General features: G+C 45.7%; 1 protein-coding gene across 1 annotated transcript in view; it reads left to right on the top strand.

The window, feature by feature from the left end:
• ZC3H4 (zinc finger CCCH-type containing 4) overlaps positions 1-19,011 on the top strand; it is a 44,789-nt gene that overhangs the window by 2,279 nt on the left and 23,499 nt on the right. Inside the window, exons 2-3 of the mRNA XM_008583774.1 lie at positions 17,259-17,478; positions 17,796-17,906. Coding sequence (XP_008581996.1) covers positions 17,259-17,478; positions 17,796-17,906 — 331 coding nt within the window. The remainder of the gene's footprint in view (positions 1-17,258; positions 17,479-17,795; positions 17,907-19,011) is intronic.

The raw sequence follows: 19,011 nt of genomic DNA, 5'->3' as shown, positions 1-19,011 counted from the left end.
CCCCCCCCCCCCCCCCCCCCCCCCCCCGTTGTGGTTCAAGTAGATCCAGTTTCCTCATTTTACTCCAGTGTCTCTTATGGTGATCAGGACGTTTAAATTGAGCAAGTCATTTGTAAAGTACTGTTTAAGCACAAAATCTGTAACTGTGTCAAGCCCCAGTCTCTGCCTTTCTTCACTGCTCCTTTGTTCGAAAGCACATGCCTGACGTGAAAAGTTGATGCAAATGTGTTACACGCCCAGTCATGTTGGGGAGAACACCTCCTCCACTCCCCCTGTCCTACACGTACAAGGAAAAAACAGCAACAGAAATGACTTGCAGAACCAAACTGTACTTCTGATGTGTTTTACAAGCATAAGTTCTTCCGTTAAAAGACAAAACACGTTGAAGTTCCGTTTCCCCTCTTGCCCACTTTTGGTCCTTGACATACTTTGTTAGAGAAACCTTTTCAACAGACCTAGTCCCCTCCAAAAGACCCTGCTTCCTTTTTTCCATTCTTAGGAGTAAAAAAGTTCACTCACATTTAGATGAGGAAACATGTAAACTGCAATTCAGTAGACCACTTGTTTTGTTCTTCGTCTTAATATGTTCACAAGTTAACTACCATGAAGTGATGATCTTAGGTATGTAAAATCAGTTATGGGAGGAAGAAGTCTCCAAACTACAGTATCCTGCAAAAAATGTCTGAAGCACGAACACACTATCCAGTGCGCTGGGTCAGCTGAAAATGAATTGCATTTATTTGAAGTTTTCCATCCTTTGTAAAATTCCTTTTCCTGGAGCCAAGAGCAGAAACTGGATGTTAACAGATAACCCTTCCAAGTTTCAAGGGCTTCTGAGTTGTGGAAAGATGCTTATTTAACTTTGCTTTTAAAATGAAATGTTGAGAATTCTTTTGTAAGTGAAAATTTTAGCAATCATTCACTGAATTTGAAAATATTTCTCCAAACATTTAAAAAGGTCTCAGGCATATCAACACAAGGGTTTATTGTTTTTTGTTCTCAAAGGAATCTCATCCATCAAGTCCAAGAAGCCCCAGTAATTAAGTCAAACTGTATTTTGGTAATCTTTGTTTTTGAAATGTCACAGTACTGCCTTTTTTTTCTCCCCAAACTGATGTACCAGTATTAGTTAGAAATCAAATTAATGGATGTTGCACAAAAAAAAAAAAAAAAGGGTATCACTCAGAATCCCTGATTTAACAGCAAACCTTATACACTCTTGTAACCTTTTAAATTTTTATTTTCTCTGGGTGAGAGGTTTAATTTGAAAGCAAATCAAAATCTCCCAATATAAACAAAATCAGTTGTGACCACCAAGATACGGATATTCTGGTCATAAAGCCCCTTTTTAGTCTCCTCAAGTTTGCTCTTCAAAAGAAGAAAGTAGTATTCCGTAAAATGGCTTTCTAATTCACAGCTTGTCCTATCTCCCATATAAGGTTTCTTTTTTTTTCTTTGCTTTTTCTTCTTTTTATATATATATATATTTTGTCCCATATAAGGTTTTAGTTTGTTCTGAAGGTTTAAATTTTTTATTCTTATCACGCTGAAATTTTCAGAGCTATCTATTTTAGAAAGCCATAGTGTGGTTTTTTGCCTTAGCTAGGAAGGCTGGTCCCAAGGGAAAATTGTTTTGTACCTTTGGAAATGAAGGTTTTCCTGGCTGATTACTGCCTGACAAGTTAGAGATGAATGGTTGACAATTAAGTTTGTGTTGGTATGTACAATTGAATGCAGAACAGTTTCGTATTGAGATTGGTTAGTAATTATTTAATAATGTCTCCACTTCCACTCCTTGCTTTTAGAGAAAAATGGCTGTTTCAGGATTGCCTTAGTCACTTCTGTTATGTTTTTGTGGCTACTGAGTCCCTAGAAACATCTCTTCATATACGCCAGATCCAGTTACAGTAAATAATCTACGCTAAAAATCGCTAATGAAACTATTTCCAAGTCTCTGTGGATAGCTTTAAGTTAAACCATATTCCAGAGAACCTAATTTTGGTCTCTGTGGACGGTATCTTCTAGTGCCAGAGCAACTCATTCTGACCTATATGGGGAGGTTGAATGATATCAAAAGAACTCAGGGAAGATAGTAAATAGTTGAATTGAGCAAAGCGTTTAATCTATACCTTGGCAGCACAGCTAGTGACACAATAGAAAAAAGGAGAGTTTCTGGGATTTCTGGCAGTTGGTATTTATAAGCAGATTCAAGGACCCATAGTAGCAGTCTGCTCATGAATAGAGGGAATTCTGTCTGAATAAGTGGTTTGAGGCCAGTTCATAATTAAAACCTATAGAAAGGATGGAAAAGCTGTCAGTTTGTCTTGGTTGCAGGTAAAGTTCATTGGATAAGTTAAGGTAAAAATGAGTTTGCGGGGGAGCCAAACTTCATGGATTTGGCTTTCCAAATATCTTGGCCTCGGGGGCTGGACACTTATCTCAGTTGGTTAGAGCGCCACCTTGTAACACCAAGGTCAAGGGTTCTGGTCCCTGTACCAGCCAGCCACCACAAACAAATATCTTGGCCTCATCTTTGCTGCAGAGCTTTTTTGCTTTTGGTAGTTAATGTAGATGCATTCTTAAAGACATTGGGTGAGGTTATTTGTGTTGATTTAGTAATGATATGAGATGGGCAGTTTTTAAATAGATTTCTGGCACATCACCCATTGGGGTGACTCTTGATCAGTTGGTGACAAAAATGAAGACATGGCCTCTTGATGGCAGACTTAGTTGCATCCTATTATTGGATTTTTTTTTTTTTTAAACAAAACACAGGATATTTGCTGAGAGCATACATAGTTTGCTTCTCCAGGCCAAATTGCTCTGGATAGAGGATCTTTCTAATGAGTATTTTTTGCCATTTTGCATCTGTGTTAAATGGTGACTCAGCTCCTTGTTTTGTCAGGCATGTGGTGACTGACATCTTTTTGAACATTGGAGGTAGCAACAGCATGTGAAGGAAGAGGTGTGGGCTTTGAAGACAGATAAGAATGTTCAGGCCTGGCCCCTTCCTGGCAGTGTGCAGTAGACACTGAGGGTAATGCCTACTTCTTAGGGTCATTGCAGTCAAAAGGGTACATTCAGAACACCCACACAGTGCCGGCATTCAGTGAATCTTCCTGTTTTCCTTACTAAAGAAAAATTCTAAATAGAACTTCTACAGCCTGATGTGTAAACAGGAGTAAAAATAATATTTGTGATTTTTTTTGTTGTTTTTTTTAAAGATGACCAGTAAGGGGATCTCAACACTTGATTTGGTGTTATCAGCACCACACTCTCTCAGGTGATCCATGGGTCAGCCCTGTTTTTTTTTTAAAGAAAATTTAATTTTATTAATACTATTTTTTACATTCTAGAATGTTGTTGTAGAACAGTTGAGAGGGAGGGGGAGAGGGGAAAGGGGAAGGAAATGGAATAGAAGGAGGCTGAAAGATGAGGGGTGGGATTGAGGCCTGTGGCACCCCCCTTGCTCCCACAGGGGAGACTGAAGGGCTTCCAGTGGTGGCTTGGTCATCGGTGGGCTGGGTGCAGATGTCAGGGGTGTGTGGCAAAAGCCCTCGCCCCCCCACCATCCCAGCTTAGGAACCCGGGGCCCACTGCTGCGCTTGGTGGTCGTTGCTAGGCTAGCTGTTGGTATCGGGGGTGTGGCCGAGGCCTCCACACTGCCCTGTCTCCGGAGAGCCCAGGGCGTTTCCTGTGGTGGCATGGTGGTCACCACTGGGCTGGCTGCACCTGGTGGGGGGTGTGGTTGAGGCCCTTGGCCCCCACCCTCGGGATTGTTTGTGGGTGTCTGGGGGCATTGCTGAGGCCCCGGGCCCTCCCCACTTTCTGGCTTGGTAGCCCCTCTGGCTTGGTAGCCCCGGGGACTTCCAGTCTTTCTAGGTGTTATAGGTGTTCCTTGGTGAAATGAGACCTTTACTAGTTAATACGAAAGTTTGTCTCTGGTTGTGGGTACTTTTTCTTTCAGTACTGTGTTGGATTATTTGCTGTACCCACCATTTAAACTCTGCACTGGAACTAATTTGTTGTCCTTTGCTTGCTTCTAAAATGGGGGGGAACTTCCTGTGGGGACCAGTACTTGAGCTGTGTGGTTCAGCTAAATTGCTGCTTTACTGCTGATTCCCTAGGGAAGGTTTTTTATGCAGCTCAGTTTTTTTGTTTTGTTTTGTTTTTGTTTTTGTCTTTTTCGTGACTGGTAAGGGGATCGCAACCCTTGGCTTGGTGTCGTCCGCACCACACTCAGCTAGTGAGCGCACTGGCCAGTCCTATATAGGATCCAAACCTGCGGCAGGAGCATCACTGTGCTCCCAGCGCCGCACTCTCCTGAGTGCGCCACGGGGCCGGCCCTGCAGCTCAGGGTTTTTTTTTTTTTCTTTTTTTTAAAAGATGACCGGTAAGGGGATCTCAACCCTTGACCTGGTGTTGTCAGCACCACGCTCAGCCAGTAAGCGAACCAGCCATCCCTATATGGGATCCGAACCCGTGGTCTTGGTGTTATCAGCACCTCACTCTCCCGAGTGAGCCACGGGCCGGCCCTGCAGCTCAGGTTTTAATGGTTGAATTTATACGTGCTTCCAGCTCTCAAGAGATCTGGTGCACCTGGGTTGTGTAGAAACTGGTCTGGGACTGAGTCTTTTCATCAAACTGTACTCCATGCAATTCTAAATTCCTGACTAGTCTCCTCTGAGTGGTCCTTTGCTGATTGGGGTGCAGATCAGGTGTCCTTGCTGTGTCCCAGTGTTCTCCCAGTGGGCCTGTCTCCTCTACCACCCCTTCTCCAAATGCTTCCCATGGGGTGGGGCAGGCCATGCACCTGTCCCTTGCGATGACTCACTGGCCTCTGAGTGGCTCCTCTTGAATGGCTTTTTTTTTCAGTTGTTGTGGCTCTTTGCTCCTGTGTGGGTCCATGGGAACCCTATTAGTGGTCTTGCTGGCCTAGGGACCACCAAGGCCCTCTCCTCCCCTGCTGCCTCCACAAGCAACTCCATCCGAAGGGCACAGCTGTGGCTTTTGCTGGCTCCTGCTCTGTGCGCTCAGCAGCTCCTGCCTGGATGCGGCTGGGGCTCGAAAACGTCAGAGCGGTTCTCTCATCATGGCTTCTCCTACTGTACTCTCCTCTTCCCGAGCTCTAGCGGCCCCAGCTTGGCTGTTGTTTCTTTTTTATAGTTGTAAATTGGTTGATTTGTGGGGGAGAGTGATGCTGGGGACTGTCTATTCTGCCATCTTGTCCAGAAGTCGCCCAACATCTGTGTTTTTGAAGGAAGTCAATTTATCTTTCACCTCTTAGGGTTCTGGTCAGCTTATTTAATTGCAAGAAACTGATTCGGGTTGAAAGTAAGTGGAAGCCATCTTAAGGCATTTCTTGCTTGCTAAGTGTCATTGATGCTGAAACAGTCATACTGTTTTGAGCTTATGCTGCTTGTACCTTCCTGTGTTCATCATTTGAAGTTAGAGTCCAAGTCAGGGTTATGACCTGAGAAGTGGGAAGCCAGGGATCTAGAACCTCACACCACTGCTAACTAGTCAAACCACCTTACTCAAGTCCTTTACCTTCTCCAGAGTCTCTTGAGAGTTCTGTCCCAGTTCCAGGATTCTACCATCCCATTGTAATTTGGCTGAGTCAGTTAAGGTTTTGTCCGTTCAGTAACCAGGCTTGTCCAGTGCTTTTCTTGGAGGAAAGTTTTTGGAGTATGCAAAGAACCCTTCTCTCCTGAGAACTTTATTTGAGTTGGGCTCGGATTGTTATTACCACCTTTTACCAGGCCTCATATTTCCTTCCCCTGTGTCTGACCTACCTTCTGCAGTTGCTGGCCAGAAAAGGGTTGCTGCTCCTACTGCAGCTCACTAATACATGACTGCAAAGTAGGTGCCTTAAAAGCGAACTGTAAAGTTAGGCTTGGTGGCTAGATCACAGGCAGAATCATCAGGAGACACCCTGGCTCAGCAGCTACCTGAGCACCTGGCTCCCTTATCACACGGAGTCTGTCATGTCTGTCGGATGGCCTCCAGCAATGGTTGAGTGAACTCCAGAGCCCTAAAGCTTATTACAGCGTGGATGCTGCCCTGTTCCTTCCACACAGGGTTGGGCCTCTGCTGGTAGAGTCATGGTGGACAATGATGGCTGTGGATATGGGACATGGAAGTCAGGCAAACTAGATGTGACTCCAGAGTTATTCAGCTCCTAAGTCTCCTTTGTCTTCCCAAAAGGGTGACACTGCCACTTGTGCACTGTCGATGTGAAGGTCACAACCTTCACCTCAGCTCTATGCTGAAAAACTAAAACAGGTGAAGTCATTTGTCCCAGGCCATAGAGCTAGTGTGTGCTGGAAGCAGTGTTAGGACCTGGGAAGCCTGCACCCAGACACTTACTCCATTCCCATTATGTTGTCCTGGATCTGGTACACTATTTTTCAGACTGTGAGGTACGACCATTAGTGGGAGGTGAAGTCCATTTATTGATTTGTCATCCACATTTGAAGAACGAGGAAATGGAGCAGCTCCGTGGCAATGTTGGTGGTGACCAGTGCAAAGGGAGTTCATTCAAGCTGTGGTGCCATCCACACTGGAGGACCTTGATGCATCAGACACTGGGTAAGCTGAACACCATGTGCCAAGAAGAGCAGCCAAATAGCAGAATCCCTACTGCCTAACATGACCCCCTGCGGTAGCAACATCAGGGCTTACTGGAGACTGGTTAGACTTCTCAGTTTTCTCTCTGGCGAGCCGGTATATGAAAAACTGATATCCTGGACCGGATAAACCCATGGATGAAGGGACTCCAAAGAATGAAAGAATTTCTTGATAGTGAGATGTGACCTTGTTAGTATCCCAGGCTGGTGAAGTAGAAGTAGAAATATATACTTACAGAGCTTATATACTCTTTTATGTTATTTTCATTCTAAGTTTAACTGATTTTTATTTTTATTTATTTATTTATTTATTTATTTTTTAAAAGATGACCGGTAAGGGGATCTTAACCCTCGACTTGGTGTTGTCAGCACCACGCTCACCCAGCAAGCCAACCGGCCATCCCTATATGGGATCCGAACCCGGGGCCTTGGTGTTATCAGCACCGCACTCTCCCGAGTGAGCCACGGGCCGGCCCGTTTTATGAAATTTTTATTCGAGAGAAATATGAAGGAGATGTGGGTCAGGGTCAGAAAGTTTGAAAGCCACTGCATCTAGGATAGGGGTCACCAGGCTAAAGCTCTCTCAGACCAAAGCCAGTCCATCTGGCCTGTTTTGTAGGTAAAGTTTATTGGCTTAGCCATACCTATTCATTTGTATAGTCAGTGGCTGATTTTGTGGTATGATGGCAGAGTTGAGTAGTTGGGACAGAGACCGTATGACCTGTGAAGCTGAAATTATTTACCCTTTGGCCCATTACAGAAAGTTTGCTGGTTTCTGCACTAGTATGGTGTGTTTGGCAGCTGGTGTGCTTACACAGCAGCCATCATCATTATTCTTGTGGTGGGAGGGAAGGGGTGAAGTACAAGGATTCCACTTAAAGTTGACTCCAGAGAGGGTAGGGGTATACTTCCCCGACTCAGTCTGCTGCTCTGTCATCCCTTCGTTCCACTCCTTCCAGTGTATGTAGAGGCCCAAGCCCAGAGTTTTGAAACCTTGAATGGAAGGGGTTTTCATTCATAAGAAGTAACCAGAGACTTCTTGAAACCCAGTGTGGAAGTGGATCACAGCTAACACATCCTGCTGTGCCCTGATCCAAGGGAGCTGGGCCCAGATGATAGTGTCACTTGGCTAAATGTCCTTTACAGGTGACTTGGATTATTGCCCTCCTCATTTTCCTAACAGACACTAGGGCTTAGGTTTCCTCAGGATTCTAGGCAGGCCCTGCTGTGGCATGGGTCACCAGAGCAGCTGTGGTAACTGAAGCCAATGGGCAACTTAGGTGGGCTGCATCCCTCGGAGGGCCACTTTCATCTGCCCAGTCTTTGCACCTGTCACTTTCTGGCCTATCAGAAAACCCTAGATAAACTCTCAGAGAATGAGTTTGTGATGAAAGACACCTCCTTAATGACCTCATCAGAGTCTTAAGTGATCCAGATGGCTGAAGGAGGTTCCTGGGAGATTTTCTATCTTGCATGTTGACGAAATTGACAAAAAAGGTGCGGAAAGCTGGGGCTGATGCTGCATTCATGTAGAATATGTCCTAAGCACTTACTTAGTCTGTACCTGGCTTTGTGCTAGGCACAGGGTGACTGTGAGCCTCTTTTCTTGTCAGCCCTTAAGGAGCCCACAGGCAACTGGAAATTTACAAGTAGTTGTATACAGAAAATTTCAATTTTTCCTGAGAAATTCTGTAGTGGTGTATAAACAAGAAATCTTGAGTCTTAGGCCCAGGTCTCTTTTTAGAGGAAAATATTAATACTTTGTCTTCATTGAATATATATATACCAAATTGATGCCTCTAAAAAATTATAAACAAGGAGTTTTTCTTTTTTTTTTTTTTTTTAAAGCAAGGAGAAGTCTTAATTCACAGTTAGAAAATAAGACTTTCCTCTCTGGAGTAACAGAAATCAGTCCTCCTTGGATGAGAACCAGCATCTTTGCAGCTTTCAGCTATCTGAAGCCCAGTTGGCATGAGGTGATGGTTAGAAAACTCTTCATTGCTTAGAAGCAAATTCCAGAGGTTTATCTTCTGGGAGAAACTTGGACCTGAGAGGTACCTTTGCTCAAGAACACGAGCTGTTTTCAGAGCTCATGGCAGTGGAAGAAGAGCTACTTGGGCAGAGAAAATGACGTCTCTGTCTCAGCAAGTTTCCTCTAACAGGCTGGGTTTTTTCATGGTCAGTCTGTTTGAAGCTCTACAGAAATGTTCTGCCTAAAAAGTTTTGTGTTGTATTTGCTTTTTCACTAGGATTCCTTAGATCTTTCTGTGGGCCTCTTATTCCCTAAACTATCCAAATGTCTTTGGTCATGTTTTTGAATGATGCCATTCCTTTCATTTGATATTAGAAAGACCGCATTGGCCTCGTGTCTTTGCATTTTGATAGTTTTTACTCCTAAGCATTCATTGTTGGCTTGGTCTTATGGGCCAGGCACTTGATTTAAGTGGTCTAATGGAGTATCCCCCACCACCCCATCCCAGAGGATCCATCGTTGCCTTTGCTTAACAGTTGAAACGTGTGCAGTATGTTTAAGGAAATTGCCCAGTGTCCTAGTACCTCATTTTGGCATTTATTGGAATACCATTTCATTTAATCTGTTTTATGCACATGTGTCTTATTTTTTCGCACTCAATTATAAATTTCAGCATGGGAGTTTTGTCAGTTTACCTGTTTAGTAAGTTATTCTTCAGATAATTTTTAATTGTCTTAGGGGTAGAGGTTAAGAGCTGGACCTTGGGGCCAGAAAATCCTGGACTCGGATTCCATTTCTGCTTCTTCCTGCTGTGACCCTATAGACAAATTTGTTCTCTTTTAGCCTCAGTTTGCTTGTCTGTAAAATAGGGATGCTAATGAATCACTGCCTCTAGATGTGTTAATTGTTTCAATGAGAGGAGAGTACAAAAGAGCTAGGCATAGTGCCTGGCATGAAAGTTTCTGCTACAGAATATTAGTAATGAACGCTTCTTACTGCTTTTGGAATTTACAAGACCCCTGAGGTACCAGGCAGATTTTGTAGTTAAGGAAAACAGGACAGAGAGATTAGGCCTTTGTGAGGGGCATGGTAGCCCCCAACCCTGGATTCCAGCTCTCTGCTGGGAAATTAACCTCTTGAGGAACTCACAGTTACTCCTCATGTTGCTGAGATTGTCCTATTCCAAGCCCTTTTTATTTTGATCTTTTATTATGGAAATTTTTGAACACAGAGAAGAGACAATAGTACAATAAGCCACCATATAGCCATCATTTAGTTTTCTTTTTTCTTTCTTTTTTTTTTTTTGGTGGCTGGCCAGTACAGGGATCTGAACCCCCTTCTTTTTTTTAAAAAATTGGTGATCATTAATTAATTAAAGAAAATGTAATTTTATTAATATTATTTTTTACATCCTAGGATGTTGTTGCAGAGCAGTTGGGAGGGAGGGGGAGAGGGGAAAGGGGAAGGAAATGGGATAGGAGGAGGAAGGATGAGGGGTGGGATTGAAGACTGTGGCACCCCCGTCATTCCCACAGGGGAGACCAGGTGGGGGGGTTTCCTGTGGTGGCTTGGTCATTGCCAGGCTGGGTGCAGATGTCAGGGGTGTGTGGCAAAAGCTCTTGCCCCCCATCATCCCAGCCCCGGAACCGGGGCCCTTTTAGCTGTGGCTTGGTGGTCATTGCTGGGCGGGATGCATGTGATGGGGGGTGCTGCTGAGTCCCTCGGCCCCCTACCATCCCGGCTCTGGAGAGCCTGGGGCGCTTCCTGCAGCACTCCATTGTCAAGGCTGGGGGGCTGGCTGTGCATATCGCATGTTGGCAGGGAAGTGGCCAAAGCCCTCGTCCCCCACCTTCGTGATTGTTTGTGGGTGTGGGGGGGCATTGTTGAGGCCCCTGGCCCTCTCCCTTTTCTGGTTTGGTAGCCCAGGGGACTTCCGGTCCTTCGGTGCTTCGAGGAGGAGAAAAGAAAAAAAGTGCCAATTTTCTCCAAATTGATGTTACAGGTGTTCTTTGGTGAAATGAGACCTTTACTAGTTAATATGAAAGTTTGTCTCTGGTTGTGGGTACTTTGTTTTTTCTTTCAGTTCTGTGTTGGATTATTTGCTGTACCCACCATTTAAACTCTGTGCTAGAACTAATTTGTTGTCTTTTGCTTACTTCTAAAATGGGGGAACTTCCTGTGGGGACCAGTACTTGAGCTGTGTGGTTCAGCTAAATTGCTCCTTTGCTGCTAATTCCCTAGGGAAGGCTTTTTATGCAGCTCAGGTTTTAATGGTAGAATTTATAGGTATTTCTGGCTCTCAAGAGATCCAGTGCACCTGGGTTGTGTAGAAACTGGTCTGGGCCTGAGTCTTTTCATCAAACTATACTCCATGCAATTCTATATTCCTGACCAGTCTCCTCTGAGTGGCCCTTTGCTGATTGGGGTGCAGATCAGCTGTCTTTGCTGTGCCCCAGTGCTGCAGATCAGCTGTCCTTGCTGTGCCCCAGTGTTCTCCTGGTGGGCCCGTCTCCCCCACCACCCATGCTGGGCCATGCACCTGTCCCTTGCAGTGACTTACCGTTCTCTGAGTGGCTCCTTTTTTTTCAGTTGTTGTGGCTCTTTGCTCCTGTGTGGGTCCATGGGAACCCTATTAGTGGTCTTGCTGGCCTAGGGACCACCAAGGCCCTCTTCTTCCCTGCCACCTCCACAAGCAACTCCATCCGAAGGGCACAGCTGTGGTTTTTGCTGGCTCCTGCTCTGTGCACTCAGCAGCTCCAGCCTGGATGTGGCTGGGGCTCAAAAAGGTCAGAGCGGTTCTTTCTTTCTCTCATCATGGCTTCTTCCACCTTCATGCATTCCTTAGGTCTCTCTCCTCCTCCTCTGAGCTCTAGCAGCCCCAGCTTGGCTGCTGTTGTTTTTTTATAGTTGTAAATTGGTTGATTTGTGGGAGAGAGTGAAGCTGGGGACCGTCTGTTCTGCCACCTTGACTGGAAGCCCTGATCTGAACCCTTGACTTTGGTGTTGTCTGCACCACACACTAACCAAGTGAGTTAATCTGCCAGCTCTCCATCATCTAGTTTCAATGGCTATCTACATTTTGCCAATTTTGGTTCATCTTACTACCTCCTCCTACATTTGTCCTGCCTGTTATAAAGCAAATCTCAGATCTCATCTCATTTTACGTATGAATTCTTCAATGTGAATCTCTAACTTAAGAATTGTTTTTAAAGTAACCACAAAACCGTCATCATTCCTAACAGAATTTACAGTAATTACTTAATATCTCAAATACCCTGTCCAGGTTCAGATTGTTCCGATTCCCCCATGTTGTCTTCTGCCAGTTGGTGTTCGTGTTTCGATGCCAGCACTGGGAGCCTGTCTTGTTCACATTGAAGTGAGGGGTGTGGTATGCTGGTGATTGGGCTTCTCTTCTCCCATGGTTGGTTTGTGCTTCCTGCTGGGGTGATTGTCATGATATAGCACATTACCGTGGAAATGGCATGATGTCACAGAGCAGGGTATGACCACACCTGAGAATGCTGAGGGAAAGGCAGACACAGAGCCCATTTGCTCTTGATTTCTGGTTGATGAACCTAGGTAGTAAGGACACTGAAAAACATGTGTAAGACCCAGAGGTTTATTTCAAGAATTTCCTGGCTCTGAAACTCCCTCAGTGAGGTTCTCTTGTGGCTGCTTCACCACATTCTAAATCAAGGGAAGGTCGTGGGGGCCTTTCTTAGACAGGAGTCCTGAGCCAATTTTCTAAAAGAAAGGCTCTGGGCCTTCATTCCTAGTAAATGACTATCCTGCAGGGCTGGATTTGAGGATCCTGGACTCCTGCATTTAGGCTAATCATTAAACATTTGAAGAGGCGGAACCTCTTTGTAATTTTTGTAATTTTGTCCCTAGTTAATGGGTCATTCATAGCCTACCCAGGCAATTTGTTCAGAGTCTGGGCAGTTAATGATCGTAACCCTGATCTTCTCATTAACCTAGCCGTCTCTTGTCAAGGGCTCTCATGATCTTCAGGTAACAGCCACTGCTCCCATGAGTTTCCATCTTTTTTGTTGTGTTTTGCCTCATTTTTTTCCCCTTATAAATCAGATAGATCCAGAAACTTGGGGTCCCTTTCAACTTCTGTCCAACCCTATTGTCTAGAGAGTTGCCATGTTGCCAGGCTTCATTTTTGTAAGGGGCCTTTGTTCCTTCTTCCTGGGGCTCAGCTCTCCCTTTGCCTTTTCCTCTTGATCAGCCACTTGGTTGCTTTCTGGTGCCACCTAGGTTAGGGCTGAGAAAGGGGAGATGTCAATTTTGTCAGTTTTGTCAGTAGGATTGGTTGGGAGAGGATGGTGCCTGTGTGGTCAGGCCAAGTGAAGTGGGAACTTGTTGGCCAGCAGTCAGCAGTCCTCCCCATAGAGATTGTGCTTCCAAATCAGCATTCTATCCTGTTTAGGTTTATCCATGTAGAGATGCACTCATGCTAGCTGGTTCTTAAAACCAGTAGCTACTATTTATCTGTACTTGCTTTGTGCCTGCCCCCAGTGTCAGGGGCTTTATCCATATGACTCATCTGACCTTCACGTTCCTTAAGGTAATTACTACTGTTATCCCATTCTACAGATAAGAAAACCAAGGCTCAGGTTACATACCAAGATCACACTCTAGGGAAGAGGCCAGGCTGGTTGAGAAAGGAGCGTGATGCCCAAAACTGTAGACTGGTGGATTGGGCCAGCCTACTTTGGAACATGAGATAGCTTTACCGAGTACTGTACCTGGCATGCTTCTGTGCTGTATGGAGTTGGCCCAGTAGGCATTCTTTAGAATGGGAATCCAGGTCTTTTCTTTGACCCAAGAAGAAAAGCAGCCAGCTCTGAAAATGGAAATTTAAATGCCCTGGAAACTTTGTCCATGAGGTACAAGGCAGAACTGACTGTAGGCAAGGCATTGGCCTGTTCGCATTTCCTCCTAGGGGCCAGTTCTAAGTCAGTCTCCCAGTGTTGTTGGTTTCCTGTCCTTGAGGGTTCTGGTAGCCAAACCAGGTGCAGCCATGCTAGGGCATTGCCAATACAGCTTCTGGGAATAAAGCGGACTCGGCTCAGGCTGACACTGCAGAGTTTTCTCCCACATGCCTGTCTCAAGAGGGTTTGGCAGTTCTGGATTGAAATGATTAGCGCAGTGGGGCTTCCCCCACTTTTCTTTGGGGATTATGTCACAGTCTATTAAGTGTGCTCCCTCGGTATTTAATCCCACTCTGACATGGATTTTGCTGGCAATCTTAAGTGGCACTGCTTAAACCTGGTTGCTATTTTGTAGAGACTGCCTTTGTGCAATCATGTCAGTGACCCACAGGATTTCTACCCTCTCTCCCAGTTGGTTTGATTTTCTTTTTTTTTTTTTCTTTCTGTTGAACAGAGTCTGAAGAAAATAGACTGTCAGGGTCTGCCCGTGGCTCACTTGGGGGAGAGTAGTGCTGATAACACCTGGGCCATGGGTTTGGATCCCTATATAGGGATGGCTGGTTAGCTCACTTCGGAGAGTGTGGTGCTGACAACACCAAGTCAAGGGTTAAGATCCCCTTACCGGTCATCTTTTTTAAAAAAAAAAAGAAAGAAAGAAAGAAAATAGACTGTGTATTCATGCGGTCATTTAGCTGGAAGGTCATCTCTGGTGGTATGAGTGGCCACCCCCTGAGGTGACCATTAGCAGAGGTTAGCCCAGGACTCTAAGGCCTTTGAGAGCATGATGTGGTTGGATGGTACTGAGAGTGGACAGTGATAACTCCGGTGTGACCATCCCAGTGCTCCTTCATAAATCACCAGCAGTTTTTTAAAATCCTATTTCTTTTTCAGCTACTTTCAACTCTACAGAGACAAAGTTCCAAGTATTCACTACCTGTTTTGTAAAAAGTTGTACTGTTGATTCTCACTGAGCCCAGGTATGCCTGGGGCTATTAACATAGATAATGCCAAGAATCCCTCTTTGGCTAAGGTCTTTGTAGGGTGGATTTGAATGCTGTCCTTCCCTACCATACTAAGTCCTTTGGAATGAAAAGGTTTTTTTCCTGAGTCATTCTGGATGATGGTTGAGGTTCTTGGAGTTCCTTGGATGGTCTTTCAGGCACCCCACCCCACCCTGAGGTGTGTTAGGTTTAGAGCAGCCTATACCTTTATCCGAGCTGGCTGTGGCATTGGGACAGGGATGGAGGCTCGGCTGACCCTGGACCAGACCTTCAGTGAGGGGTGTCCCATGCCGCCGTCCAGCTGTGACTCAGCTGACTGTTTATCATGGAGGCTGCCTTGTGTACTGAGTTTCTTGTCACTTGTGTCTTTTTTTCTACAAGGAAAATGCAGAAAAGGAGGTAGTCAAGTACCTGGCACAGAACAGAGTAGGTGCTCAAAAATATATGTGGCGTGAAGGGTGATCATGTCCCTCTCAGCTTTTTTCTTTCTAGAATAGAGGGTGGTGCTGTTCTTAGCTTTTTTTAATGGAATGCCAGTCTGTACCTCTCCAGCTCTGTCTCTGGGCCTCCCCCAGCTCATTCTTTCCATTTTCCCCTCTGTTTCTCGTGAGGTATGGCCTTGGCCTGCCAAGGATATTGCCAGCAGAGACACAAAGTCGGCTTTGCTCCAGTCACCCCTTCCCATTGTCATCACAACTCCAGGCTGCACAAGTTTGTCATATCACTGAGTAACAGCTTCTTCCTCAGACAAAACCAGTTTCTCCAGTCAGGTAGTGCTTTTAATGTGGCAAGGTCATCCCGGCAGTATTGCTTCTGTCCAATGAGAGGTTTGCTCCCCTGCTTGTTTGTGAGCCACAGCCTAGCCAGGAGGTTCCTCCCTTGTCAGGAATGCCGCTTTTTCCCCCTGCCCGATCCAAAGTTTGCTCAGCTCTTCCTGCAGGGCAGGCCAAGCAACCTGGCGATTTACAAGGAAACAACACAAGGCCACATTGGTCACCTCTCCTTACTGTTTCTTTTGAAACAGCAGAAAGAGTTTTGTGTTTTGCATTCAATGTTTTGAGAGCTGCCCTTGACCTCTGCCCCAGGATGTCTGTTGGCCTGGGCCACTTGGGTTTTAGGTTGGGCCCGTCCCCTTTGAATTGGGAATGAGAGTTAATAGGAAAGCCCCTCTTGAGGGGCCCCTTGATGTTTGGGGAGCAGCCCTGAGGCAGACAAAGAGTGATGAGAGTGAAAGGGCTGTGGAGGGATCTCGGAGAAGGCAGGGTTTGTCGTTTCTTCACAAAGCCTGTTAGAACCTTCCGGGAGCTCCCAGGCCAGGCTCGCCTAATGAGCTTGCTCCCATCTAAGCAGTGAGGGCCTTTCTGTTTAGGGCTTTGCGGTCAGCCTTTCGGGTCCTGGGCTTATTACCTTACTCTTTAAATTATATTCCTTCTCTTTTTGTGCCCTAGTTAATTGAGATGGAAGGAACTTTTATGCTGTCACACAAACCTTTCCGTAGTCATTCATGAGGAAGTTAAAAAAAAATTTTTTTTCCTTTACCAACTCCTGTACTTGTGAGAACTGTGTCTGTGGGTTTGGCTCAAAAACTTGATTCTTTCTCCAGCTGTTCCGTCCTTAACCCTATTTCTCTCTTCATCCCCACCCCATCCTGTAGATATTTAGAAATGTAGAATGTCCTATTGGCAGTGTCTGTCATATTTGGAGAGTACTTTTATCTTTTATAATTCCAGGGATTGGGAAGGAGGAGTGGAGTAGTAGACAAAGTCAGGAAAACCCAAGGATGGGGAGCTGGAAGGGTTAGCTGGAGGGGAGGGGAGTCAGAGGAGGGAGAGAAAGCAAGAGCAGCTGTCACGTGAGGACTTCCAGAGGGGTCTGGGGCCTGGGATCCTTCCATTCCTGCTCTAGTAGCTCAACGTCCCCCTGCCTCTGGCCCAGCAGTGGGGGACTGACGGGTTGGTTAGACCTGGAAACCTGGGCCCAGAGCCTGTTCATTAGTGGTTTTTATGGGACCCAGGCAGCTGAGGGATGCCCCGGTTCAAAACATGGCCCTCTCTCTACTGTCCGTAGCCATCACCCTAGGCCCCAGGTGGAGCTGACACCCAGCTTGCAGGGGGCTTCCAGGGGGCTGGGGACAAGTAGGTGACCATGGGCCAGTGTGCACTGCTGCACTATAGGAGGGTTGCTAGTCAGTATTCCCTGGGAGAAGGAGCTTCTGTGGTCAAGTGGTTTTCAGAAATGCTCCAAAGCAGAACTGTACATATTTCTGGACTGCAGGACTTCTTGGAAGTTCTCTTGCATTAAGTATTGTGAATATTTAGCATTGTGAATCCCCAAGATGGGCCTTTCCTTGACTCATGTGACTGCAGAACCTTCTTCCTTTAATTTTTCCAAGAACACTAGTCCTGCAGAACACTCTAGGAAGTCCTGGCATAAATTTGTCCCAGTATTAGTGGTGTAGTACCTTTAAGTTCCAACAGTTCACTGCCTACCTGCCTCCCAGTCAGGTTCAACTAGAGCAGGTGCAGTCCTTTTGCGGGGAGGCTGAGGGGTGGGACAAGAGGCAGTGGCCCCAACATCCTCCCAGCCCCTCTCCCGGGGATCACAGCTCTCACTCACAGTAGTTGGACCATCTGTTCCTGTCAGACTTGGCCAGCCCAGAGCCCTTGGGTCTTCTCTCAAGCCCTGTGTTTACGTAGGTTTTGGGGTTGGTTTGTAGGGAAGATGGTGAGTTGGAAGAAGGGGAACTGGAAGATGACGGGGCTGAGGAGACCCAGGATACCTCTGGAGGGCCCGAGAGAAACCGCAAAGAAAAGGGGGAGAAGCACCATAGCGATTCGGATGAGGAGAAGTCCCACAGGAGATTGAAGCGGAAACGGAAGAAAGAGCGGGAGAAGGAGAAGAGGCGGTCGAAGAAGAGGAGGAAATCCAAGCACAAAGTAGGTCAGGGAACGTTTGCTGGGGCTGTGGCTGCCTGGCATTGTGCCTGGCTAAGAGCCCCAGGGGCCAAGCTTGTCCTGTCAGCCCTAGAGGGCACTCTTAATAATGTTTTTTCCTGCCCCAAATGGGGTAAAGACCTTTATTTAAAGAGTTGGTAGCTTATGCTCCATTGCCACTAAATGCCCCAAGGTGAGATGTTTCAGGTAGAGCACAGAGCCCTTCCAGCACATTTCAGCATTCTTTGTCCCGGAGCTGTTTGTGCCAGAGTGGACTATCTGCAGCAGAATCACTAAATCTACTTCCCCTGTCATTGTAGCGCCATGCTTCCTCCAGTGATGACTTCTCTGACTTCTCTGATGACTCGGATTTCAGCCCCAGCGAGAAGGGGCACCGCAAGTACAGAGAGTACAGCCCCCCATATGCACCGGTAAGTGAGTGAGTCCTGGTCAGAGGCCCCCTGCTGAGCTGGGAGCCAGGAATAGTAAAACTGCCCATGTTTGAGCACTTGCTTTGTGCGGGGCATTCTTGCATGGCACTTTACATGGATTTTAATCCTGTGAGATTTGGTATTGTTTTTATCCCCATTTTATAGAAGAGGAAACTGAGACTTAGTAAGTTTCAGCAAGATTGCCCAGCTCTGGAGTGGGAGCAAGGATTTGAACACAGGCAGTAACTGGTCTCCATAAGGCATGTTCTTAAGTCATCTCTGTGCCACATCTTCTGCCCAGCTGTGGCAGGACTCAGTATGTCTCAAAGAAAGATGCTGACTGGTCCACCTCATAGTTGACTGGTTTCCACTGTTCAGAATTGACCTTTTGTGGAAAATTGGCAAGAGAGTGAAATGGCTGCAGGAGTAAGTTATCCCAAATGTCACATATTCAGACGTTAATTACTCATCCCATTATATTTCTGAGCTTAAGCATAAATTTAAATTATTTATTCAGTGTGTATATTATTTTTTTCTCCCAGAAAAACCCATAAGAAAAAAATCAACTTGGATTTTCAGGTTTTGATAAGAAATGTTTTACAGTTAATAGCTCTTTAAATCTATCCCAGGTATCTTGTGACTCAGCATCATCCATCATAATGGATGAGATACTGTAGTTGAGATTGATCTATTGGTGTAGGTTTAGACTTCCAACCTAAGGGAGGTAGCCTACGGGAGGTAGGAGTTGAAACCCTGTACCAGCCAGCCCCCCCCCCCCAAAAAAAAGCCTGAGGGAAGCAGGGAAGTGAAGGGAGGGAACATTGCATGCTTTGATTGTGAACAAGACCTTGAGGCATTTTGATGCCTGCTAAAGTCCTTCTGTGTGTCTGTATCTATCTATATTTCGTATTGTCCATATGTCTATAATGAAGGAAGTGAAGGGAGGGAACATTGCATGCTTTGATTGTGAACAAGACCTTGAGGCATTTTGATACCTGCTAAAGTCCTTCTGTGTGTCTGTATCTATCTATATTTCGTATTGTCCATATGTCTATAATGAATGTGGTATTTTTTAGTTAATAGGGCTTTATTTTTTAGAGCAGTT

The sequence above is a fragment of the Galeopterus variegatus genome, unplaced genomic scaffold (genome assembly GCF_000696425.1).
Source record: "Galeopterus variegatus unplaced genomic scaffold, G_variegatus-3.0.2 Scaffold3034, whole genome shotgun sequence".
NCBI classification, from domain to species: domain Eukaryota; kingdom Metazoa; phylum Chordata; class Mammalia; order Dermoptera; family Cynocephalidae; genus Galeopterus; species Galeopterus variegatus.
The sequence above is the reverse complement of the archived record's forward strand: the minus strand, read 5'-3'. Positions and strand labels throughout refer to the sequence as shown.